This window comes from Toxorhynchites rutilus, chromosome 1 (assembly GCF_029784135.1).
Source record: "Toxorhynchites rutilus septentrionalis strain SRP chromosome 1, ASM2978413v1, whole genome shotgun sequence".
Lineage (NCBI taxonomy): Eukaryota > Metazoa > Arthropoda > Insecta > Diptera > Culicidae > Toxorhynchites > Toxorhynchites rutilus.
Genome location: NC_073744.1, coordinates 42,967,015 through 42,994,375, shown reverse-complemented (window position 1 = coordinate 42,994,375; position 27,361 = coordinate 42,967,015). Strand labels below are relative to the sequence as shown.

The 27,361-nt window shown below is 38.9% G+C and overlaps 2 protein-coding genes across 4 annotated transcripts in view; one reads left to right on the top strand and one right to left on the bottom strand.

Moving 5' to 3' along the window:
* The window catches only part of LOC129762780 (L-dopachrome tautomerase yellow-f), a 403,523-nt gene that overhangs the window by 321,193 nt on the left and 54,969 nt on the right, over positions 1-27,361 (bottom strand). The window lies entirely within an intron of this gene.
* Positions 1-27,361, top strand: part of LOC129762773 (fibroblast growth factor receptor homolog 1-like) — a 74,856-nt gene that overhangs the window by 24,789 nt on the left and 22,706 nt on the right. For all 3 annotated transcript variants that reach the window (XM_055761303.1, XM_055761302.1, XM_055761304.1), the window contains exon 3: positions 16,718-16,844. In XM_055761303.1, coding sequence (XP_055617278.1) covers positions 16,718-16,844 — 127 coding nt within the window. The remainder of the gene's footprint in view (positions 1-16,717; positions 16,845-27,361) is intronic.

The window sequence follows — 27,361 nt, the reverse complement described above, 5'->3', positions numbered from 1 at the left end:
AACAAAACAAAAAATACTAGCAGAAAGAGGAGAGAGAGAGAGACTCGATTCCACCCCTATGATCAATCCTGACTTGGAACTAGCAGAAATCATCAGCGATTTGCGCGAAAATACGCGATTTGTTTTTTCGCGCAAGCATCAATCGCATTAAAAAAGAATTCAGTGTATACTAAACTGGCAAGTGAACTTGAACTGCTCAATACCTCTGAGATAGGGCTACTTCTTGCAGTAAGAGTTTGAAATTTCTCATCTAATTCCCTAATTGCTTAATAATAGAAGCATCCCCATTTCCCCATACACTTGTTTTGCGATTTTTTGTACTGTGCAGAGAAAAAGCACTGCGACATGTCAACGGACACTGTGGAAAGAGAAAATATTTTAATTTGGGCTTTAACTAGCAATTCATTGACACGGGCCAGAGCGTGAAAGCACAGCACTTTCAATTTCTATTACACAGTCTCGCTCCTTCCAGCGATCAGTCAACAACATCCTTTCTTAATGCAGTTGTCACACACAGCGTAATCACGCAAGTCATCGGCTCTTTTCAGTGCCTCCAGAACTTTCTACTGATGAGTTATTTGAAAAATTCCGCGTATGAGAATATCACATTACCGAGCAAATATTGTATTACGGAAATTCAAGGCGTTTTGTTGGAAAAATCTTATAGCAATGTATTCAGTGCACGAAAATCTTGCAGCCCTGTATTAGAATGTGCCACTTGGAAAAAAAACTTAACACACAGAAGAAACTGTTGTTAAATTTCGATTTTCCAACACCACCGATGTCCAAAACGTACGTAAACCGGTTGCGCAAATTGAATATCCTTCAATCTGTTCTGCGAATCGGCGCTCTCTCGCTCGACGTAAAATGATCGCACTTAGATCTCGCAGATGTTCATCGCATTCATCGCTCATTCGTTTCGCTGAATCAGCACTTCGTCACAAAAAAGTTTCCACAATTTATCTGGTCCCTCGTCTCTGGTCGCGGTACACATGTTACCGCATCTGACATTCCTTTGCCGGTGGAAGGCTGAGCACACTTTCTCTCGTTCACTGATTCGGTGATTTTCTTATATCAGCATCTTCTGATATAATTTCCAAAATGGGTATCATTTGTTCACAATTTGATTTGCGTGGTATACATCAAATCAAAATATCAAGGTTCTTTTATTCAAAATGGTATTATATCAACCCAGAGCTGTTAAGTTGGGTGACACTGTTGATCAGTGACAGAAAAACTGACGTGAAACGTCAATTGTCTGTTGCCAGCATATTTTCTAAGCGTCTGCGCTTCTGCGAATTGTTTACCCTCTCAAGTCGTAGTGTATACACACATTAGCTTTATGATCCGAGCTCGTACTGCTGAAATTCAAAGAACAACAATTAATGTGGTGTTGCTGTATTACACACAGGGTTATTTTTAAATGCTTGTACACCGCTCGACTTGGAGCTGGATTATCGTGAAATAAAATGTTGGTCCATTTTGACGGTATATTTATGATGTATAACTGCTCTATTGTTCATCTTTCTGCCTGTGTAAAAAAAAAGCATGGACATTCGAATGCAAAGCAGCTTTCTGGCATAAGTTTTTTTTTAATAAACCGTGACGGTTCAGTGCATTGTACTAACTTGGTGAAAGATTTGATAGAAAAATTCAACGTGAAATCAACTACGGCTGTCTCTGATTTTTTAAATGTACAAGTAAGATGGAAACTAACCAGTATTCCATTTTTTTATCAGAATACCAATTTAAATTGCAGCTTATTTTTTTAAATGGCGATATCAATATCATTGACCAGTTTTCAGTCTGTGTAGATTACGTTAGAATATGTTCTACAAAGTTGTTGGGAAGCCAATGAATTTCTTGTACATCATCCTCCTTTACTTCTATAGAATGTGTATTGTTTAATTTACAATCGCCGGACTGCATCTAAACATACTTTACGTTAAAATAGAAAAAGGCGGGAATCATCTTGAATGGCAGGCAGGATCGTTCATATCGAATATTATTGATAGTTAAGAATTGAATTGATTACTTCCGAATTGGAGCAAGCAAAACAAACTGCTACTGTTTCAATTATCATTCAACTCCTAATACCTAACATACTACCATATTTTGAAAACGATAACATACAAGCAAGAATGCACTTATGGATGAACCTTCTTGTGAAAAACGAGTCCTCCAAAAAGGTATGCAAAAACCATCCTTTTTATGGCCGATTACTGGAATCGATCGCCCTCGGAAATAACGAGCAATGGTCGAAACGAGCGCGCACACATGTTTTCCATCTGGCCTGTCATATACTCCAAACTCGTGAAAGATACGACACACTGCTGAGAAACCGCGTGAATCAACCGAAACAATTGTGGAACAAGAACAGAGGGAAATAATGCCAGACAGTCGAACGAGCAAACTAAGTGAAGATAAGTGAGCGGAAATGATCTGCTGAATAGCAGTTTACATGCTTCTTCAATAATCTTCAATAATTTATTTAATACATACAAAAAGGTACTATTCTGTCATCTTCTCACATGCCATCTAGTATCAGCTGTTTATTTGTAGAATACGAGACTCGAGAGAAAGTGCAAGTTGCATTTGAAATTTGCAATGAAATACTTTCCCATGTCACAGACAAAAAGACCTGTGTCCTCCGGCAGCGCTTTGGGCCAGAACGAAACAAATAACAAAAAACATGGCCGGTCATCTTGACATTCCCGTCAAAGTGGCATCGCTACAGTGCTTTGTGTCTTCTCTGACGTTTGCACCAAATATAACGATTACTTGCTGCTGTACCGACACTTTAATTTTATTACGTGTCGATGGTATTTCGAACCAGCGGAATTATTATCTCCTTCACGTGCATACTTTTTTCACTCCGTGAGTGGAATGTCGATTATCTGTGCCAACATGTTTATAGTATTACTACTTATATTGCAATAGCCCTCTCTCTCTCTAGAAGCACGAATCGACTACATCGCGATGAAAACTCTCATGCGCCTTTGAAGTGCATCCAGGGCAGTCTCGTGGCGGAGTGAATTTACTTTATTGTTTGCGGCTTTCCAATCGTGGGTTCTGTTAAATTTCAAGTGGTCTAATTTTAGTTTTCTGCGAAACAGTGCCCTAAACACTGTTCAGGTAAGATGTAAATTCTTTGGAAGGAAACATCTGATCTAAGGAATGAACGACTGTTTCCTTTCAAATTTCGATCGAATGTTAATAAATGCCGAATTGATGCTTCACTGTTTAAAGAGGAAAATTCATAACTGTCCCAAGCCCCATAAACAGTCAAAACTTGTTCTCCACCTGTCCAGCCAAATCCATAAAATAGACGTTATGTTCAAGCTGACAACAGGAAATATGCATTGTTCGAATCGCACCCCTTATTGTTCACCTTTTCGGATGTAAGCGGGATCCCATAGCTCGGAAATCAATACATTACACTACCAATTGCGGACAAGCCTGAAATGGACATGCGTTGGGAGGCCGTGTTTGATTCCGAATACAATTAGCTCCATTACATTCAAGAATAATCAGCGTATGATTTAACAATATATTACTAAGCTTTTCATTTTGTTCATGTTCTTTAAAAAATAAGACAGGTGGATGATGTCAGGAACATAACCGACGAGACGTAGGACTACAATTTAAATAATTTATCGATTATCCGAGTATTTTTTCTATAACTATTAGCTAAATAACATCTACAACGCTCCCAAAAACATCATTCCCAAACAAATAATTCACAGATTATATTATTCAGCATCTTTCGTAGAACGGCAACAAAAAAAATCGAAATCGATTGTGTTGGTGGCAACAAGGTTTCCCCAACACAGACTTCCAAAACCAAGGAGCCTGGGAAAATCGGTTTGGAAATACAGGGTATTCAAACAGTTCGAATACAACTTTTCTTCGATGTGTAGGTGCGTACAATGTGCATTCTATGTATTGCTATTGGCCAGTCCCGGTGAACCAAGGGGAAGTATTGAAATCTGTAGAAAATTTTAACATGACATGTTTTTTCATCACTTTTTATGTAAAAATAAAACTACGTCGGACTACGTCTTTCAGTTCTATACTGGGGTGAGTTCAAAGTTTCGAGATCGAGCGCGTTACATTGGAGAAACAAGATTTTGAGCATTAATACCTCTTTGCCGGTTGAAAGAAATGGTATGATAACCGCTTCATTCGAAAGATAAAATGTGTACATGTTATATGTTTGTTACTTATTGATCCAAAAACTTGTTTCAATAACTCAAAAATTGCTTTGAAAGCAAGCTATTGAAATCACAAAAATCTGTATATAAGCAGGTGCCAGATCGGAAATCCACTCAGTTATAATTGTACAGAGTCGAGTCTTCGTTCATCAATCAAGAAATCGCTGATGAAGAGTGACACGAGCAAGAGCCTGTTTGTGCAAACGAAGGGCACTGGTGCGGCGTGTTCGTTCAAGCTTCCCCTAAAGCCATAAAGGAGTCCACCCGAGAGAAAAAAGGTACTGCTAAGGAGGCGTCCAAGAAAATGCCAGCATCGAAAAAGGCCACCGTTTCCGGGAATAATGGCAGGGCAAAGAAGATATCCGACGAGATAAATCCGCAAAATTTCATCGCTGCTGGCAATTAACCTGCCGCTGCTACCAGGGTGAAGAAAACAGTAACCGCTGCAAAAAATATCAAACTTGCTACAGAACTCCAAATTGCTTTGAAGCGAAAGAACTTATCAAATACAGCGATCAAACACATTGATTTTGTAATTTCTTTATCAAAGGCGATAAACGTAAGATTACATCTTTCGAAAACTTATCAAGGGTACAATTAATCTTGAGAAAGACAATTCATTCCCGCTCGACACTCGCACGAACGATGTTCACTCAACGATTTCTCAAACGGGAAGTGGATGTTGTGAGGAAGGGCAGAGTGAGCGCAACGCCGGAAGCGACAGATATTTTGTCTATTGGAAAAGGGAAGAAAGACTCTTGACTCTTTTAATTTTATGGACGAGACTGATTGGTTCACCTTCACTATCGGTCAATTCAATTGGTCCCTCAGTGATACTACTGTCTTGATTATCGACCTACATGTCAAATTTAAATTTTGCATATGAATGGTCCACCAGCGAAGGGCAAGAATATAACGGCAAAGACGTCGAGATGGTAGGATAATTCTCATCTTCATCCGAATCGTAATCACTGTATATTGAAAAGGCAGACACAGTTAGTACTGCTTCCTTTTTAATTAACATGTTATCATTTCCATCGGACACAGAAACACTTTCCTTAAAAAGCACCTAGGAGAAATCAATGTTGACTCTTTTAATTAGGAGATTATCACTTATTTTATGTATTCCATATACGTTGCATATTTACATTATTTCAAAGAGTATCCAATCATCGTCCACATGGCAAAAATTGATTCACTGAGGTTGCAGCAATAATTTTCGATTTCGGTTTCCAAGGGGTCGACACAAACGAAAATTGATTTTGGAGGTAGACGAGGTCTAAAAATCGACCCCTATTAATTAACACTTGTTCTTATTCGAAACTTTCATGATACTGTATAAGTTGTATTACGCGAAGGAACTTGTTATAATAATGACTAATATTTTAGTAAAACGAATGAAGTCATGATCAAATTCAAGTCCAAACAACTCATCGACTAATTTAATTCAAGAAATTATAACGTGATCACACAGCTGAATAATGTGAACTAAAATGAAATGAATAATTTAAGAGATATTTAGTTACGCGTAGCATTTTTTCTATTACTTCAGAATACTTGATCGGTGTTAAGTCAGACCGGTCCAAGTGACATTTCCATGATTTCGAGAAGCTTGAAGCTAGGTGATATAAAGAATTTTTATTGATCATTCGAAATAAGTGCTGTACGCTTGATTTTTAGATCTGATGAATGTGGTATGTACCTTACAACATGCTTAACCTAATTCAATCAATAACTCGAAATTTCTAATTTTGCGACTTGTCACCGAAAATTATGGTTTCGGGTTTTACGCTGATTGATGTCTAATGCAAATTTTCTATACAATAGTGACTATATGCAAGTTTATCAATGAGTAGACTCGTGAACATACCTGAAACAACTAGTACTTACACTTACAAAACTGCGTAGTAAAAAAAACACAAAATATTTGGTACTTTCTACTAAAAATGACTTTGAGCAATGACATCGTTCAGAGACGAAATGACGAAGTGTTATTACAGACAAACAGATCTCCTCTCCAGTTGGGCGAGTCTGCATTACCTGTCAATGTAGCTCTGTTGTTAGGGTATGATTAATATATTAAAGATGAACGAAAAAACCGTTCGAACGCGGAGATTTAATGATTCAACTCACCAATATTAAACTGGATTTAGATAGATTGGTAGAAAGTCACCAGGTTCATTCACTACAATAATTTGATGTAAGGTGCGGGTATTTTTGTATTCGCATACATTTCTGAAGATCGGGATCAGTTTCCTCAACACAGATTTCAAAACCAATGAGCCAGGGGAAATCGGCATTGCGAAATAGATGCAAGATGCGGGTACTTTTGTACACGCATCCATCTTTACTCTCGAGAATATGTGCAGATTTCAAAATCGGTATGAACACAATGCTTTGGCTCGGTTATTCGAAGATATCCTCTGATGTCTTCAGCTCACTGAACTTCTACGTATACCGTATGGCAAAATGTTGATAACAATTTGCTGCAATAACGTCGATAATTTCGATTGAACAACATGCACTCAACTTACATGTCAAATTTAAAAATGAGTGCCTGCAGCTTAATCTATCAAGCAAATTTGCGGTTCGTGAAGTACGTACACTTGGGAAATGCAATAAATTCAGAGGGAAATGTAAAATACATTGATCGTTTACCCATTCTGGCGTTCACATGTTTTGGAAGTCCACGAAAAATGAATGAAATGAACAAGGTATCATGTCATACGATTTGCAACGGAGAAAGTAATCTATCACAATGCATGAATTGACCTAAATTGGGATTTGTTAGGAATTGTTTCATTCAATCACTGGTTTAATGAATTATTTAATCAATACACTCAAATGACTACTAAGACAACAGTTATCCTACGTCAACCTTGCGATTGTATTTTAGGTTTAACCCACTCATAGTTTTTGAATGCGTCTTTCGGGAACATATTTTTATCTTTACTTTGCGATTTTAAAGTTAGTTACAAAAATTAATTACTTACTTTAGTATTTGTGAGTAATTTGTATTAAAAATTCTTGATTACACTTGATAATTACTGGAGTTCATGTATCCATTTATTTTGTTCAATTTTAATGAGAGTTTTCTCATTTCCATCAACCGCATAGTTTTCAGATTGGTAAATATTATGTATGAATAAGAAAAAATTAGATTTTCAAAGAAATTTGATTATAGGGGTTTATGGTATCACTTCATTCTGGAAAATGGGTCTACTGCCCAAAACAGTTTGAGAAGCCCTGGTCTAGAGCGATCCTGAAACACTGAACTTATTAAATGTTCAATTAGTTTTTTAGTGTGATTACAGCAAAACTTCATGGACCGATTATGTTTTGGCAACGTAATGATAGGAAAAGCAGTCTAACGAATTTTCACGCTTTTTTTCAACAGCGCCGCTAACAAATGTCTTCTTCGCGTCCAGCTTGCCTTTTAATTCGAAAATAATGAACGAATTCGTGAAAATTAAATGAACGATCGCAAAAAGTTACGTATGAGCCCAAAACACCCTAAATCCACACCAGATCTCCACCGGCAAACAAATCATGAAAATCAATTTGCTTATTATTTCGAATTTCGCTTTAGAATGCATCGAAATAATATTTTATCTATTTTATCGAAATTTTGTTTGCAGTGGTCGATGCTGCTGAAAGTTATGAGGTAGGCTGACCCAGTACATCTTTCATTATTTCATACATGATCATTGTTCAGATTTTCATTTTAATTCCCATATATATTCCTGTTAGACGTAGTTCTACGTCCGAAATTTAATCGGGGATGAAAACGTTCAAAAGTACTCACAAACATAGATTCACGACAAGTTTGAACACTATGCCCAAAAATGAATAACAAGAACTTTCTTGATTGAAATTGTTCGATTTGAATTTTCTTGATGAAAAAGTGTAAAAAGAATAAGAAGAAAACAATCTATATGTCATTCAATGTCATTCAACTGGCTTCTCTCTCTCAGGTAAAAAGCATGCGTTAGGCCGAGGTGTCACTGGATCGGAGTACGCACGAAAATTTGATTGTACGATAATTGACGAAGAGAAACAAACAATTTCGTTCGATGGAAGACTGGCGAATTCGAACGAAGCAAGGGGCAAGCAATGTAACCACACCAATACAATTCTATGTGATTGATTACTTCTCACGATTATATGCGTTTCCTGCAGCCACAGAAGCTGCAATCAGTGTCACCGAGACCTTACTCAATTTAATCGGAATGTCTTCTGATACGGATTGGGACCCGGACATGACCACGAAATGTAAGCGTGGTGTTCGGCGGACAGCAGAATAGAAAGCGGAAGTCATAAAGAGGGCAAGAGTCAATGGAACGGTATACAAAAATAAGAAGGGAAAGGATGTTCCAGCTGTGAAAGTAGGGGCGAATTGCATCTGCGCGGATTGGTTGGTTAAAAATACAAGCGAACAGGACAGTAACTTAATCGATATTAAACGTCATCGGAGAAATATCTTGGATGGATTAGGTAAACCATTCAGAGGAAATACCTATGGGTAAAATGTTCCGACATTACTTGAGAGACAAATCATCTCCCGGAAGCCCCCAGCCTGTGAACTGTAATTAACCTTGTTAGACAACGCATTTCGTCGTTTCCTGTAAAAGTACCCCACTACTCCACGTCGAGAAAACTACGAGAAACTACGCGAGAAAACAACTATTTTGTTGGAAAGTAGTGTCCGGAAAACCCCAATGGTTAAAAATTCCACTTCAAGTTTTCGCAGTTCAAACATTCTTCTCACTTGAACGACTTCAAGAACATGGCGATGGAAAAAAAATCATGTACGTGACGCCAACAGCAGTACTTTTTGACTTCTGAAATCGAAACCAGGTCAATTGAGTCTCCCTGCCAGTCCTGCATAACCAGATGGAAAAGTTCCGATCAACATAAAGAAGATCGAGGACATTAGGAAGTTGAAAGTCTATATTCCGGGTGTAGATTATATTATATAACACAGAAAACACAGATTGTCTAATGTTTGAAGTTCATTCGTTCTTACGTTAGAAATGTCAACCCATAGGAAGAGACCATTTCTAGATTACTCTAGAAACTGCAATTGAGAGAACAGGAGTGAAAATTACTTTAATTTTGAATTCTATAAGTATGATTTGCGAGCATTAGAATTGCAGACAAGACTTATCGAATTGTTAAATCAGATACGAAATAATGAATTATTCGATGACTTGATATTTTATTGAATTATCATCAATTGCAAGAATTTAATTTGAATCCACATTGTTCTGAGCGTCAGTATGCGAACCTGAATTGATACAAATTAATTATTGAAATTCGATAAAAAAAAAACAGTGAAAGTTATTGAAGAAATTAATATAAAAAGAAATATCCAATCTATTATAGAAAAAATAATTCATACCTGGTAAAACTTACGATTAACCACTAAATGTGAGCAAAGAAATTAAATTTTTATTAATACTTGGTTAGAATTGATTGTAACCACTTACAGAAAATTTATAATCGTACCATTCTAGAATACCCGTCTGAAAAATTCAGAGATTTGTTATTTCTCGTTCCTAGAGCAACAGGGCTCCTTCCTTCTTTGTATGGTTTATAGAGACTTGAAACTTTTGCAGTTCATTCGTCTCTAGCCCTGAGAAGGGCCCTTGTGGAAAAAAAATAACTCCATTACTCCTCCTTAACCTATCTTAATTAAGACAATCTATTCCCGCTCGACGCTCGCCGGCAACATCGTTGCTCCGGTGACCACCAAACGGGAAGTGAACAGTGTTCAATAATGCAAAATGTAATCACCGATTCTGGCTTCCCACAGACACAATTTAAACAGACGATACCAATTTGCTGTCAACCAAACATGTGCCAATTTTTAAACAAACACGTGCCAAATTTTAATTATTTCTTAATCCACCTTCTCTCTCAACTCTCCATCACATGGTGTCCGAAGAAAGCAGTATATTCAATAAACGTAATCACTCGATCTTGCCGAGAATGTGGGCATTAAGGTGCCAATCGGAAGACGGAATCTTTGGCACTGCCAGACACCGTTCCAACCTAAAACGGCAAAGCTCTGCTATTTGTGTCATGGTGGCCGGAGATAACAACGTCATCTCATTAATGCAAGCCACGATTAGACCCTTTTCGCTCCGGAATGCCGGTGCATACGCAGGTGTGAGAACCGTTTCCAGCCGCGTACGTTGGGCCGGGCTATTGTGCTTCCCGACGCGAAGTACACCTTCTCGGCAGTACATCAATCATATCGCTAGTGTATGTCTGCCCAAATAGGGCCCCACACAAGCTCCCCATTCCTGGATTACAAAAGTCCCCACAATCCCGAATGCACGTCACGAATTGAATAGCCTATTTTTACGACAGATCGTACCGAAATGGTGTCACTTATAGATGAGTTGTTGAGAATACAAGGACATTCAATTGACGCACGATATGTTTGCGAGTACGATATGATTTGTCGTAGAAGGTAAACAGATGGCGATGAGCTGCAGCGATGATTGTTGTACAGTGTGAGGCACAACAATTGTCGGCGGCACAAAAACTGAGTCATTCTGAGAGTGAGCTATATCCAATTCGTGTATTCGAATCATATTTTACCAGGAAAAAGTGAAACAGACTGCATCTTAGCAACAATTTACTAGCATCTAAAATTAACCGTTTCCTCCTGTGCTCGAATATTTCCTCTCCCATTTCTTGGAAATACACAGCGGACGCCTCTTTCCGGACTGATTCCGATATACTCGCAAAAGTTCTGCACCGTGCTCAGCAAGTAGAACCAGTCTCCCGGCATAGCAAATTGGCAAACGACCACCATCCTTGGACCGCCTCTGCTTGACGTCGCACACTGTTCGACTGCAAACACAGAACCGATAGACAGCGCCTGCTTATGCTTGAAATTGATTGGTTGTTTATTAAGACAGCGCAGTTAATTTAGGTTAATTGATCTGCGGGTTGCGTCCCGGACCAAGGAAACGGTACGCGCAGCATCACAATTTTACCAACTCACATGCGCCCAACTCGAGCTGTAAATCGCTCGGCCAAGAACAGACTTTTCCGAGGTGAGTCGCGCCAGCGAGAGGGAACATATGGAAAACGGGTCGCCATGGCGCGTTTCATTCTTCTTCCGATAGTTTGCGAGAAAAGAAAGGAGAGCAAAAAAAGCGTCACACATCTCCGGCAATCGCAAACAGACAGGAAACGTGCGCCGATTGACAGATGGAATGTTTATACATAATTCAGTTTTATTGCCTCTATTTCGTCCAATCAAGTGGCTTGCTCCGAAACGAAAAGAAGAAAGAATCGCTGCTAAAAAGGACTGTTATATATTCATTTATTTACATTGCAAAATGTACGTTTCTGCATGGCTTCCTCAATTCTGCCACTACTACAGCGGCACCGGTTGTTATTCTTCTGATTTAATCATAGTTACTCAACTTCCGCCGAAATGTTCTGGTGCACTTCCGGATAGACTGATCAATACGCAACCCATCAAATCCACCGACGCGACCAAGTATGTGGAAAATATGCACTCAGACGACGCGGCAATCTCGGAGCTAATTGTAGAGATTCCAAATTGTCTAGCAAGCGAACCGACGAACTCGGCGAGTCTTCTCGACCCGGTATCGGGTATGGGGACACAGATGAAACATGTGCGACAAATTTAGAACTGCCATAAATTATAATTTTTGCCAGAACGAACGAACGCGTTCGCATACAGACACACAACACGCTTAATGACTACAAGAGTAATTGAACGTCATTTCCGTTCTCCGAATCTCAGTCCAGAATCCAACACAAACATCTTGGGTATATGCTTGCGTGCACTGCGGCTGATCCGATGTTTGCGTGAAAGCGGACATCACCGCCAAAACATAATGAGAAGAAGATGATTCCCTTCGGCTTATGGTACGACTTATGAATGAAAGTGAATCTCTTAAAGCGCGGAGAAGATTCTTGGGTCAGAGGCTGCTGACTCGGGGCATGATCGCGCTCGGAATGGACGGTACAACGAAAATAGAACAGGTGCAGCAACCTTTCAATGGAATAATTAATTAAATGGTACAGGGGACGCGCGCGCCTGGACCCACAGGGCTGATGATGGACGATGCACCACACAACGAATGGAATCACGGCGGCAGTTGACGAGGGAGATGGCGGAGGTCAGTTAATCTGAGGAAGTACTGTAGTCGAACACGGTGGTAATATGGAGTTCGAGGAATATTTTCTTGTTAAGAGCAATATTTCGGTGATGCCAAAGCAGCATGTGTGTTACAGCTGGGTTGTCATTTCTTTCTCTTTAATTATGAATGTTGTGAATGCATGAACTTATGTTCCAATCTGTTCACCTTAAAAACAGCAATAATAAGAACATAAAGAATTAAAGGAACACTAGTCACTACACCCAACATAAATATTTAGCACATTTTTAACATACATTACATTAAATGAGCTTAAAAATAACAAAAAATGAGCCATCCACTCATACTGCTACAGCTTTTACTCAAGCGAAAAGCAAGTTTGTTTATAATATAGGGTAAATGAAGTTGGTTGTTGTTGACATGTGAACTTTAAGTATAAAGTTCACCTTCTATATGTGTCACGCCCCTCATTTGGGCTATATTTTCGTCAAAAACCATATGATTATTCGGTACGTATTCAAAGCTTTATATTATCAATATTCTGAAGAAAGCCTAAATTATGAACGGATCAATATGATGACAGTAATCTCAGAACAATAAGAAATGCAATATCTACTTGAGAATTCGATTATCTTCGTTCAAGAATGTTGTTTTTTTCAAAACCGGACAAACATCGTTAAAAGCATAAGAATTTGAATATTTTGAACCCCTTATCTTCCGTTCCACGCATAGTTGTCCCATATTGCTTTTTGACTAGGCTGACCAAATAGTTCAGGAATTAAAACGGGGCACGGAACCAAAAAAATATATATTTATTATTCTATATTTTTTGAAGAATTTAATTGAACGAATAAAACCGAAAAAAATCCAACCAATCAAACATTCTTAGATGTACCCGCTTAGCTCCCTATAACGAAGTAATCTGTATATATAGAAATCTCGGGTCACAGTGTTTGTTACCGAACTCCTCCGAAACGGTTCGACCTATTTTGATGAAATTATGCACAAAAAATTGGTAGGCATGCGAATAGGTTGTAAACTACATATGAGGGACTTAGAATGCAAGGGTGTAAGTGACTTGATCGATTTCTCTTCATCAACTTTTCTTTTAGTTAATAACTCAGCTACTAAAACGTTCCAATTTGAGTTTACTATAGAATCCGATAGATGAGGTTTAGACCCATCTTCCACATTGTTAAATACAGCTGGGAATGAGTTTGGAGCTAAGTTATGACCAAACGAGAGAGTCAATGTAGAGAAATCGATCAAATCACTTACACCCCTTACATTCTAAGCCCCTCATATGGTACCGCAGGGATACCGATTACTTTATATTTGAGTGGCCCAGTTGTATTTGACAATGTGGAAGATAGGTAAGAACCTCATCTATCGAATTCTATAGCGAACTTAAATTGGAACTTTTTTGCAGTTGAGTTATTAACTAAAGAAAAAGTTGATGAAGAGAAATCGATCAAGTCACTTACACCCCTTGCATTCTAAGGCCCTCATTTAATACCGAAAAGGCATTTTTTCTGAATATTGCTTTGTTTTTTTTTAATTCGGCTTCTAAAATACAAAAAATAGATAAAATACTTATATTTTTAATCTCGAATTCAGTACTTCTGTGTAAGCAATATTCAAAAAATTAAACCGTCGTTCGTTTTTTTTAAAATAGAACCAATTTGTTTACGTTGTTAAATAACAGATGGCGCTAAGTTCGTTTCATCGAACTTGCACAAGTAACCTCACTGCGTCTAAAGCCAGACGCATCGTTGGGGAGATTTTTGAGTGTGCGCAATGAATTATTTAAATTCTTCAAATCACACATACTCGAAGTGCAGAATGAATATCACGCTATTATCATCAATCCTTATAAAACACAAGCTGAAGAGCACGTGTGTATATCCAATGCGAATGTTGTTGAAGACATTGCTGGCGACTGCACAGCGACGCAAAAAATTGTGATTCGAAAATGAAACAATGATATAACACATCGCTCATACGATGCTTTCTATCTTCTTCTTCGATGGTACTCACGTTCCTAATGTTTGCTGTCTCAACGTAGTGACAAGCTCTACAATACGTGTGACCAAAGTGCAAGTCACAAGGAATCTCCTTGACGAAAATTCACTGGCCGTTCTGAAGGGACATCATGGATATTGCACAACTTTAAAAAAACACCACAGACGAATGAAGAGGTCATCGCCGCCACGGAGGCCTACTTTGCAGACCTCGAGAAAACGTATTTTTCATATGGATTAAAGAAGTTGGGGCATCGCTGGGTCAAGTGTATCGAGTTAAAAGGAATCTATGTTGAGAAACAAATCGCCACTTTTCCAAATTTTTTGTTTTTTTAAGGCTAAGTACTTATCGGACTGCCCTCGTAATTACGTGCCTAACCATATTCGATAGATATAGCAACTTCGGATTACCACTTATTGCGAGCGATGCAGTCAATTCATAAGGGAATGCGTCTCATTTCTTATGGAAGCGTTAAAATTTGGCTTGATTACTGGATTATCTCCATCAAGAAATAAGGGGGCCGTATACTGTTTGTCCGGAGACACTATTTGACACTTTTGACACTTTTGACTTTTTGTTTTCCACTATTCAATTATCAACAGTGTTAATCAATGTCAAGCATCGAACATCGACTGAAATATTTAAGATAACCTAACCATGTACCGACAGGTTCGAAGAACAGACCGAACAAATATTTTAGGCATCCAATAACTGAATATTAGCAAGTTATGTTTTGTGTTTAATATATTTGACCAGTAAACGTTGATAACATTTCATCTGTCAAAAATAGTCAAATATTAGGCTTAGACGATGGCGATGACTATAGACGATGAGGAAAAATAATAGAGGATAATACAACATTTTACAAACAATGGAGGAACATCCAAAGTGCTCAATCATCGCAGTTTAAAGCTAAATTTCATTTTCTTCCTTTCATTAGCTCAGTTAAACCACAGTGCACTGAACTCAACACGTCACATCTCACAGTGTTGTCTTCGGAGATATGATTTACATACTTACTGACAAGGCCAGCAAATGCACAAATAATCACACAGGACAGACGTTACAAGGCAGGCAGACAGGCAATTGACATGATACGCACCGGTATGTTTGGCCAGGAAGCGGTGTTGAAAATTTATAATTAATCTTAAATTGCACATGCACACGCTGATCGCAAGCTCCTTAATATGATACGTACCCCTTGATGATAAAATTCGAATCGGTAGGACAGTTCCCCATAAAGCCGCTGTTCGGTCGGTGTCTTCATATGTCACCATCGTGTCTATCCGTCTCACGACGGAACATGATGACTGCAAATGTTTACGACGCGTAATATTTAATTAAATCCAAACGATTCATCCACTACACCGTTGGTATGCTTTAATGTGGGACTGTGCCTCAGATAACTCCTTAACCACTCAAACATGATAGTTATTCTGGTTACTAACTTCCAAATTTGCGTTAGCATATGTCAAAACATCCGATGTGTGCTAATGGTGGCAACCAAAATGCATCTACAAATACCGTATCAAATGATAATTTTATGAACTTCATTAGTTGGTTTTTGGGGCAATAAAAATCTCGTGGTAAATTTAATATCTGCATCGCTGAGCTTTTTTCCTCTTATTATTAGTTTTAGGTTTCAAAACATTTGTTTTCGTCTTCCTTCGAATCCGGAACCCCTCCTTGGATGACTCGGTCCACTGAGATTGCCAGACTCGGCAGCAGACTGATAGATCCTCTCCCATCGCAGTTTGGTACGCACTGGGTGTTCACCAGAGGTAGCAAATAACGAAGGGAAAACCCTTCCCCCAATTTTTCATTCCGACAAAAGACACGAATTCGCTTGCAACAAGAGGCATAGAGTTTCAGATTTACGATCCCCACTCAATGTGAGGCGATGCTGCACGATTTGTCTTTCTGATCCCAGCAAGATTTGTTTGGTGAAGGTGAAGCACATGTGTGTATGTTTTATGTTCCGAGGGAGATATGATATCATGACCCTCGGCACCGGCACCCGGGAAGCTTAAAACAACCTGACGAATGATGCACATTCGACCGACTCGTCGTTCCAGCCGGTCGGTTGTTCTTGATGTAAACAAATGTATCAAATCAGACAATCTTAAGCTGCGTTCCCCCTTGCAACCAAAACGTACACGCACACACAAATCAGATCAGAGTTTGAACATAATCCGACGATCAACAGGAGTACAATCGGTTCACTTGCCTATTTCCGTCACGGCATTCGATGCTTCCGGGTGTGAAGTTGAGGGAAGCGTTGCACCGTCAAGCGTTTTATCTAATGATTCACTTTTCTTTATTTCCTTTCAGGACACAAAAGGCTTGTGAAAGAGTCGGTTCCCCTCAACTCGAAACTGCTGATTAAGTGCAATTTCGATGCACCATCTTGGTTCCGAAACGGCAAGCCGATTCCGGCCGACAGTAGGAGAGCGAAATCGTAAGTACACATCATAACTCTAGACGATGCGGTAGTGATATTTGCCCAACGATACATTATCCCTGTAATTACAGCCTGTTACGAATCAATTTAGTATGATCAGTCGCAAAGTCAATCGTTCCGAACACTTGCTTCCTTTGTTTCGCCAGAAACTGTCCGTTGGAACTATGCTAATGATTGTTATTTCGCTGTCAACATTTCAAATTGGACCAGTTTTGTTTGAATTCTAACAGCATTGAGAATTTTACCGGGTAACAAAATGCTCGTATGTTGTGAAACAAAGATGTATCAAATTGAAAGTGTAATTCTCCAGGATCCCAACAACTAGAACCCACGCATGATGCCGGATTTACAATCATTCACAATGAGCGCGATTTTTATTCATCAACCAATCAGAGCAAAGCGCGAAATCACCCATGACAGTGGGAAAAAAGATAGAACTCTCCAAGCTTTGGCTGCGAAAATCGCGTTGTTCTGACAGGAGACACAACATACATCAGACAGGTGGAACAAAATATGCTAAACGGGTGGAACGATAAATCGAAATAAATGTTCAGCTCTATACATATCAAACGCTTTATCAAGTGAGAGCTGAGTCGATCACCTATTGCAAGCGTATTGCTGCATAAGCATAATTATTTTAACCCCAATTTTTATATACGATTGAATTAGTTAGTTGTTCAATCATTAATTATTTGGAATTTTATACTTGCATTCACTCTTCTACACTGAGAGGAATATTTAGTAAATATAACCAATTTTTTAGTACATGTTACCAATTCTCTAGTCATTTTCTACCCTACTAATCATTTGTACATTCTACGAAAAAAAATTAGTAGGCGCAAATGTCTCGCTGAACTACGGTTTGTTGGTCCAATGTTGGATCAATATTGACTCAATAAATCCGATTAATCGGTTCAATAATGCCAGATTTTTTGACCCCCCATTGGTACAAAATCAGTAAAAATTTTGTTTGGGACACATGGGATATGGATATTTTTTTTAATTTTTATTCTATTATATTTTATTATATATGGTATTATTCTACATAATTAGTACATATTACTTATAACTTATTCTACATACAGTAAACGTTGATTTGCATGAGTTAGATAGACTTGAATCCTCTTGTTGCAGCAACAGGAGACGCTTTCGTCGCTATAGAAGAACAACTTGCTCTTTTTCCGCCTGTAGCGACATATACCATTTCACCTTTCGCAACCACGTATATTCCTTTCAGCGATTTTAAAACCATGATCTCCTGACCTGCCTTGAAAGCAATGTTAAATTTCTCCACAGAACTGATTGGAATTACAACATCTATGGAGAAAATAATTGTTATTCTTGCAATAATATATTTTGAAATATATTTACCGATTGGTAATGCCTATTATTGTACCATTATTCCTTGTCGTTGCCACTTCGGCTGATTTTTGTAGGGTAAGAAGCTAAAACAGAACCAGAAAAAAGATTATTTACAGGTAAACTTAGAACGAGAGCAAAATGCTTACCTCCGTTTCCGAAAAGGAAATGGCGATTGCAAAGTGCGCACATCACAGATGCTAGGTATGACAAAAAACAAAGATACTAATGGTATGAAGTAAAATGTACGAAGCTTTAGTAGTGATGTTCATTGCATCTGACATTGATTTTACAAGATTTTGGTAATATATACAAAAAAATTGTATATTTTACCAATATTTTGACTACTAAAGATTTGGTAGCTGCCTTTACTAAACTTTTTCTCCAGTGTAGCGATATGATTTTGTTCCACCAATCTAGTACGACCTTGACCATAACAAATAATGGCAGTATGATTTGAGGGATGCAGTTTTGACAGACAGATTATCGCGCGATATCGCGCACCATTGTAAAGAGCTGCACTGAAAAATTTCGCGAGTGAGTATATCGCGTGTGATAAAAAGCCTTCATTGTAAAGGAAGCATGATTCTTCAGAGCCCCCGCACACTACAAACTTTTTTTCAGCCGACAGTTTGGTCGGATCGGCCTACTGGTGCAAAAACCGACCCAACTGAATCGGTGTGATGTGCGTACATGCATACCTCTCCGTACTGATTAAGAATCCGACCGAACTATCGGTCGACAAGTCAGTCTGCAGTCTGCGGGGGCTCTTATAGGTAGACGAAAATTCTCACATCTGCTTCAAGGCGCCTAGAAGTATATCCTAAGGTGGGCCTACTTGTTACTTGCTACTAGCTTTGTTTGTAACCAAAACACAATGCGCTAGTGCCGAAGCAAGCTCATGATCAGTCTGTCTCTTTCACGCTACAAACAAATAATTCCGCTTCTGCTTTCTTCCGTATTGTTTTCATAGACCGCTCCCCTAACCAACTTAGTGACGAAACGGCCTCACCTTAGGGTATACTTCTAGGCGTCTTGATCTACCATAATGCTTGAATACCATAATGGTTTCCATAATGCGAACTAGAGAGTCGACATGGTCAGTTGCTGCAGTGCATTATTCCATGGGAGTGTCAGTTAGATTTTCCAGGTACCTGGTACCTGGATATCGGTAGTACTCCCAGTCTATGTAATTCCATATGTCCTCTATGAAAAGGAAAGTCAAAATAACTCATCTGTATGGCTTATTTACACTGTGCGGTTTGCTGACCTGACACTAGACAGCTGCACGGATGATGACAACGAATAACCTGTTGTTTTTGCGCTGTCTCCGCAAAGAGTCACCATGTGTATCAACACAGTAGTACGGAATTGACGTTGGACATTCGGCTTCACGTACGTGGTATGATCAAACTTAATCTGGAGGGATTGTTCGCATTCACTTCCACCGACATGGTCTTTGCGACGTTGACTGTGAGACCTGATGCCTTCGAGCTTTCGAAGAGGTGATTAAACTTACTCTGCATATAAGCTCCTCGCTGAGGAAGCGAGACAACGTCTTCGGCACGGCCAAGATCGTTCAGTTGCTCCATGGTTAAAGGATTCCATGCTCAGTCCACAGCTCCAGCTAATCCATCACAGTAGAAGAGAGTAACGGTGATAATATGCATCCTTGTCTCACTTCGACAAGACGCCGTCGTACAGAACTTTATGCGAGAATGCCTAGTACTGAGCTTCGATCAGATGATCGAGCTTCTCTGGGATCAACAAACAGTAGAGGAGAGTCCTGGAGCTCGTTGACTCTCACTAGAACAACCTTGGGTGAAGTTTTTTAATCCACATATGATCAGGCGGCACGAAACCCGGCTTGCTGTTGTCGGAGAGTCAATTTTCTTATGGATTGGATTGGATGGTTAAGGATAGTTCCGAGGCTTGGAATTGCAGTTGTTCGACGCAGTCTCTTTTATCCTTGAGGTCATCAGTCTGCGGAACTTGTACCGGCATCCGATTTTCTCCTCGCGTCATTGAATACGAGATGGTGATCAGATGTACTGTTCGTGTTACGAATATCGGGAAGGCTTCTTCTACACTTCCGGCACATGTAGATGGGATCGATTTGGTTTTCTGTGCGATCAAGGTCATTCTTCACGTTGAAGTCACCTAGGTTAATTTGGATGTCACTTTTCGGAATCTTCTCTACCACCAGTCTGTTTAACTGACTGTAACAGCACCAAATCGGTAGCATAGGTTAGCGTGTAAAACTGGATCATCGTGAGGTTTCTATCTCATGTTCTGAATCTTCTACGACAATGTTTCTTCCATTGATCGGATCTCACCTCATAATGCTTGGGTATTCGAACTTAGCAGAAACTGAATTCCTTGATTCCCAGGTGGGTTTTTCCTCTCAAGGTCTAGAGTATAGCAGAACTTGCCGGGATGTTTTTTTTGTTCTCCAGTGTTCGGTCAACGGACTCCGCTTAGTCTCAAGATATCGAGCTCTAAGTGACTGGTTTCCCAAGCTAGTTGAACCAGCTTACCCTGCTTGGCAGGGACAGGGACAATATGTGATTTCCCTAGTTTCTTTCACAAAGATGGTGAGCAGAACCGGTGGATAGCGATGACTACATTGCGACGATTAGTTTTGAGCCAAACGCAAATAAAATCAAAAATCATCAAAAGAAGCCAAAAGGGAAAAATCTGTTGCAACGTGCATTTTTTTCGAATTTGAATTTGGATGTTAATTTTGTTCATTGTTTTCGCATAAATTCTCTACAGCTCGAACCCCTGGCATGCTAATGTGGGACGCTAACCATTCAGCTACGGGAACACATTTTTGACAGATTGTGCTTCTATATTCTTCCAAAGTGGAAAAATCGCATTATTTCGACCAAATCGCGTAATTTCGAGAGAATCGCACTTAAAAAAAGATTGCCCCATCACCGGCGCGCGCTCTTCACAATCACACTCGCTTTCGCGTAAAATAAAATCACGCAAAAAAAGCCCAATTTTTTAAATTACTCTTTAGTCGAAAGGATGGTTGTGTAGAAGCAGTTCAAGATGGGTGATTCATGAATCATTCCTGTTCTCATGGGAACAATACACGAGATTGGTGTCCTTATTGCCAATGCACGTATCGCACACAGTATTCATCGCGAATATTCTTCTCGTGTTAGATACATGCGGCCCGAGGCGATTACATGTTATGTTCCCTCGCCATCATTATCTGTTTAATAACGCATAAAATCAGCAATTCGTACGTGTGATTCAATCATACACAACTAATCTTCAAATAACAGTATGAAAATCAACGTGGTGCGTCCTATTCAGTATTTCTCTGCTACTTTGCTTCTGCCTGTCAGTGCAAGCTCTGCACTATGCACTTCGTGTATATTCTAAGAATGCATTCTGCAAAAAAAACTTACATCCATTTATTTTACGGTAGCAAAACAGAAACTGAGTTTGGCCGAGGAGTACACAATATTTATTTTACTTTTTGTGATTTCAATAGAAGTTGGGTCAATAAGTAACAAATATCACTCATGCACCTTTTATCTGTCGAAAGTGATTGTCATACCACTTCTCTCAGCCGGCAAAGAGGTCTCAACGCTCTTATCTTTGCACCCCCATTGTAAGGCACTCATTTTCGTAGTTCTAAATTAACACTCTTCACACTGCAAAAATGGTAAGGTGCAAAAATACAGAAGTACGCTTCATCAGACGACATAAAAATCGACACAGTGCCTCTATCGAACAAAATTGCATCTTCCATTCCTTCTTTGTATCGCGCAAAACAGTTGTATCGGACATGAGCATTGCGAAAGGCTACTGACTGCTAGCTGGAGCAAAACTGGGGTTTGAATAATGACGATCATGGTTTGAATTATAGAGGCTTTTAAATTTCTGAGTTAATTCGCCTCTAGCCAATTTGGAAAACTAACTAAACTCTTGAGAAAGGCCATTTGGAAAAACTTGCTACCGTCTGGTTGTTAGCTGGATGATTGATGAATCGTGAATGCAGTGAAATCGCGAATAACTTGTTCAAACTCGATAAATTGAAAACGGGCGTAGCCTAAATCAGAATATGTGCTCTATCCTCACGAACGAACTAGTTATGCTATGTCTATTTCATAAAAACGTGTTCTGTTTTCTGATTTGGCACCATGAAAGACGTAATTGAAAATATCAGGTATTGATTTCTTAGGTGTATAGTTAAACATAAAAATGGTTCAAAATTAAGTAACAGGTTGAGTATCGCTGGTACAAGACGATCTGAGATACCGTGCTCCAGTATACGAGTTATGATTTTGCGCGCTAAATGTCAAAATGTCGACCTTGCTAAAGGATCATGTCCTATGTTTCAAACTAACCCGGCAATCAGTGGAGTACAGATTTGCGTGCGAGAGACCGTCGCTTCCGATGGCGGGTCGGCGGTCGATTTAGTTCGTCTCATCTTGGCGGCTCGGGCCGCCTCGATTCCTTATCATTGTTAAATGGGGACTCCGCCCCACATGAGGTCATTGTACTCATAATAAATTTCGATAAACTAACACGAAAAAAAATATTTATTTACTACGCTATATTCTGTAAGGCATTTGTCACTTTTAATTCTGTAAAATTTTCTGAAAATATCTGTGTATCTGTATATTTAGCAAAAAAAAAAATCTGTATCAAAAAACTAACAGAAAAAATGAAAAAATTGATTTATTTTACTTTTGTATTTATTTTCCTTATTTATGAATTGTTAAAGTCGTATCAATACATCCAAATAAATCATAAAAAGGCTTTTTCATTAACCCTTTCAAATGTATGATGTTTATGCTTGTTTTGTTGAGCTTTGTCTTCAAATTTTCCATCAATTTCATCCTTGACGATCCTCCTTGAGCCGATACATCGTTCTTTGATTTCAAAATATGATGGACTCCATTGTAGGAACGATTTCTGGACATTGTTTTGTTGGCATTGTGAAGCGAAAGTATTCTCTGAACACTCGCTGATGAACGGGAATCATCAAAAAGTGTCTTACAAACGACAATAAATTCCGATCACGTCTTTTTACATCCAACAGCTGGGATCCAGTTATATCTAAGTCACTCAAATTTTTCCCTATAAGATTCGTCTTGAGTAGCTTGAATTCGTTATCCAAGTCTTGTCCATTACCTGCTTCAACGTATTGGAGAAATTGACGCATCAAATCCTTAAGGTTTGGTTAGCTCGACGAAAGTTTCAGGGTTTATCAAGGCCGAAATTTTGCTAACCGGATCACTGAAATCAAAATGCTTGGAAATCTGTTTAACGAGTTCTACATAGAAGTCTCGACGACTCGATTTAAAGATCAATTTCCTAGCTGCATCCAATCCTTTTTCAGCTTCTTCTACATCGATACCAACGTAAACATCCTCAGGCTTTTTCGGAAAGTGTTCAAATTCTTTCACATCAAGGTCAGTATCAGCGAATCGTTGCACGTAGCTCTCCAAACGTAGGTTACCCAACATGATCAACAATAACGTTCTTGCCTTATTATAAAGTTCGCAAGATTGATAACTTTCTGATTGAAAAGTGCGATTGAAATTATTGATGAGCGGCAGAACATAAATTAGGAACACCATAATCGATTTAGTCATAGGATACTTAACTTGAAACGAAAAGGATAGTTGAAGCTCTTCAAATCACTCAAAATTTCGCTTAACAACTGCCTCCAACAAAAGCCATCTCGTTGCTGATGGATGAAGAATCTTCAACGGCTTAAAGTCAACAATTTCCTGGATGGTTTTAAATTCAGCAGAACTGTTTGGACTGTTTGACAAATAACTGTAGATATCACGCATAAATTGTTCTACGTATACTGGATTTTTTGACGTAGAACTACGTCTTTCATTAAGGGTGTCAAATCAGAAAACAGGTCACGTTTTTATGAAATAAAGTTAACGTTAATAACTATTTTTGCCGCGAACGGATTTTGGCGATTTACATACTAAACGAATCGGAAATTCCGTAAGATTTGTTTAATATGCCATACATTAAAATCCCCTTGTTAGTAAATGGTTAAAATTCATGAAAACTTTAAGTGTTTCTATTTTCCCATACATTTGTTATGTCCATTTGAGTGCTTTCCCGAACAGAGCTATCAATAACGAGCAACTTAACGACGACCATCGGAGGGGAAATCGTAGGATTTAAAGTCTCCGTGAACAAAGGAAAAGAAGAAGAATGAAGGGGAATACTTGCCTAGAGTATAAACAGTGGATCTCGCTGAGGCAAACTTTCATTCGGCATCAGACTGTTGAGTAATCCAGTTCACTTTGCTTTCGCTGCGCTTCGATCTAAGATTGGACCCCACCAGTGGTAATCCAACTTGGAAATCGTCGTTTGATTTTTCTGTTCGTTTTTCGCGTTATTCGTATCGTGTGTTCTTCTTTCCGCGTCATAAATTGGACGCTTCGCGTAGTGTGCAATGAGCAAGAAGAAGAGGAAGGCAGGCTCGCGCCCTGCAAAAAACGAACGCATTGCCAGGGGTAATAAAATTTCGAGGTAAGCGTCATCTAATGATGCACGCGGTGTTGGTGCAGTGAAAAGTGCTCGCACTGAACCGAGCCTTCGCGAATGTGACACCGCACCGAACAACAGCGAAGTAGACGATTTCGGCGCGTCGATCGAAAATGTAAACGCCCAGGCAGCAACCAAAATCAAGCTCCCCCCGCTGGTGGTGAAGGCGGTCGCTCTTGACAAACTCATAAGCGAATTCGCATCGATGGATGTTACAGCAGAGTACAAGCTGTGTGGCATAATTCGGTCTTTTTTCAAGCAGTTAACATTGTTTATTTTCCGTCTTCATGAGGGCTACGTTTGTGCCTTTGAGAATGCATCAATGCATTAAACTGACGTTATGGCGAAGAAGACGTTAAGGTTGTGCACCAAAAAATTATTTGGGAATACTAAGCATCTTGAATATCTTACTGGAATGTTATGAGTTATTTGGGTTCGCGTGCCAGTCGCAAAACTGCCTTCAACTAGGATTGCATTTGCGCTAATATTGATCATCATGAAGCATTGCTACTGTTTTCGAGGTTGTTATTAACAAAAAGAGTTTATTTCTCTTATTTAGTCATCAAGGAAGTAAATGTTCTGGAATTTTGTATGTGATTAGGTTTTGCTTGCCAGTAGCAAAACTTCCTCCACTAAGGGAGACAGCTGCGCTTATCTCGAGCATAAGAAAGTAATGCAACTCTTTTCGAGGCTAGTAATATTAACAGAAGCGTTTCTTTTGAGAATAGCGCAAAATGATGAGAAATGTTTATATTGCTAGTAGTTTCAAGCCACCAATGTATGGCTCTGTATGTATGCTATGGTGAACGCTTGTTTGGCGCTTGGTTTACGCTTAGTTTGTACGAACGATATCTAGAGGTGCGATTCCTTTGAGGCAATACTAAATAACATGTAGCATGATATTTGATACTTGCAAGTGTTGTCATTGTTGTTGTTTACATGCGGTGCCAAAGATATATTGATGTGGTTATAGAATGTGGAATAATGGTGCTGGTGCAACATGTATATAATCGACTGTAGCCGAGTCTATGTCAATTGCGAAAAAGGCCACCGGAATAGCGTTCGAGGTAAATTTTCAATGCATTGACATGAAATAAATTGCGACATACGATTGTTTTGCGAGGGCAAGAATGAATTATCAATCAATTATCGTCAACTGATTCTACAATGAAAAAATCATTTCACAGATTATTCTACTAAGCAGTTGTTTCTAAAATTTCACATCATTATAGAATAATATCCGAAGGTATAAACAAGCGATTTATATGAAATAACAGCGTAGTTCTACGTCAACAATGCGGTCGTATCTTGGACACAACCTCCTATTTTTTTTTCACAAGGATAGCTGTAATAGCAAAGTAGTTCATCATGTTGAGTTATGGCTATGACAGGTTCAACTACAGAAGCAGTATTCTGTATCTGTAAAATACATAAAAGCATAAAATACATTTGTGGCAACCCTGACCATGGTGTTTTTCCCGCGCCACAATATTTCTAACCTACTTTTACACTTTTTGAGCGGTTGTTTCTGTTGCAGTAGTTTTAACATAGGACTATGTCTTTGATTTCTTTATAGGGGGGTTACTCTACGAAAAATGTAACGATTTATTATGAGTTTTCAAACGCATATTACTCAAAATCGTTATTGCGACATATGTTGTGTTATATATACCATTAGACAGGAAATTTATCCAGCATTTTTTTCGCTCAAAACATGAACAGTATTCACTATAGTAAAAAAAAGTTAACAATTAGACGATTAAAATGGGTATGTTTTCTATCGATTGCACTAACCACTCGCTTTCCTCCCCGACGCAAGGGGCAATGTTCTGGCCTAAATTCAGGGGTGAGCTCACATTGTGAGTTGATGTGTAGAATGAATTATTCTTCATTTACCGTTAAAAGGCATTTATCAGTTATTGTATTGTATGTTCCCCAATCAATTCGTGTTCAATTCACGTATCATCGTATAGGGGTTGCTACTAACAATTTATGTAATTGTGGTCCTGGATGTCATAATATCGATCATGTTTTTTTTTTTTTTTTTTTTTTTTTTTTTATTTGCAACGTCTCGAATGTTATAAAACGATTCCACAGACTGATCTTAACCTAATAGCCCTTAATCCTATTTTTAAATACATTTTTAGACATGTCAAATTCAAATACATCACAAACACTGTTGAACAAACGAAAACAAACATCCAACGGATTATTGAGACCATAAGAGGTTCTATGTCGTCTAATGAACAGTAAGTCACGCTCACGAAGTTGACGGGAAGGTGCATAAAACGAAACACTGGACAACAAAGATGGACAGTCGATGTTTCCCGAAATCAAATCAAAGACAAAAACCCGTTGTAGATTGGATCGTCTGGAGGCAAGCGTTTCGAGAGCGATAAGTCTACAACGGCTTTCATAATCGGGCATGTTCGTTGGGTCAGACCACGGTAATGAGCGAAGGGCGTAACGAATGAAGCTGCGTTGCACTCTCTCCATTCGGATTGTTTGGGTTGTGTGAAATGGAGCCCACACACATACCGCATACTCCAAGATACTACGAACTAATGAGCAGTATAGTGTCTTCATGGCGTAGATATCCTGGAAGTTGCTGG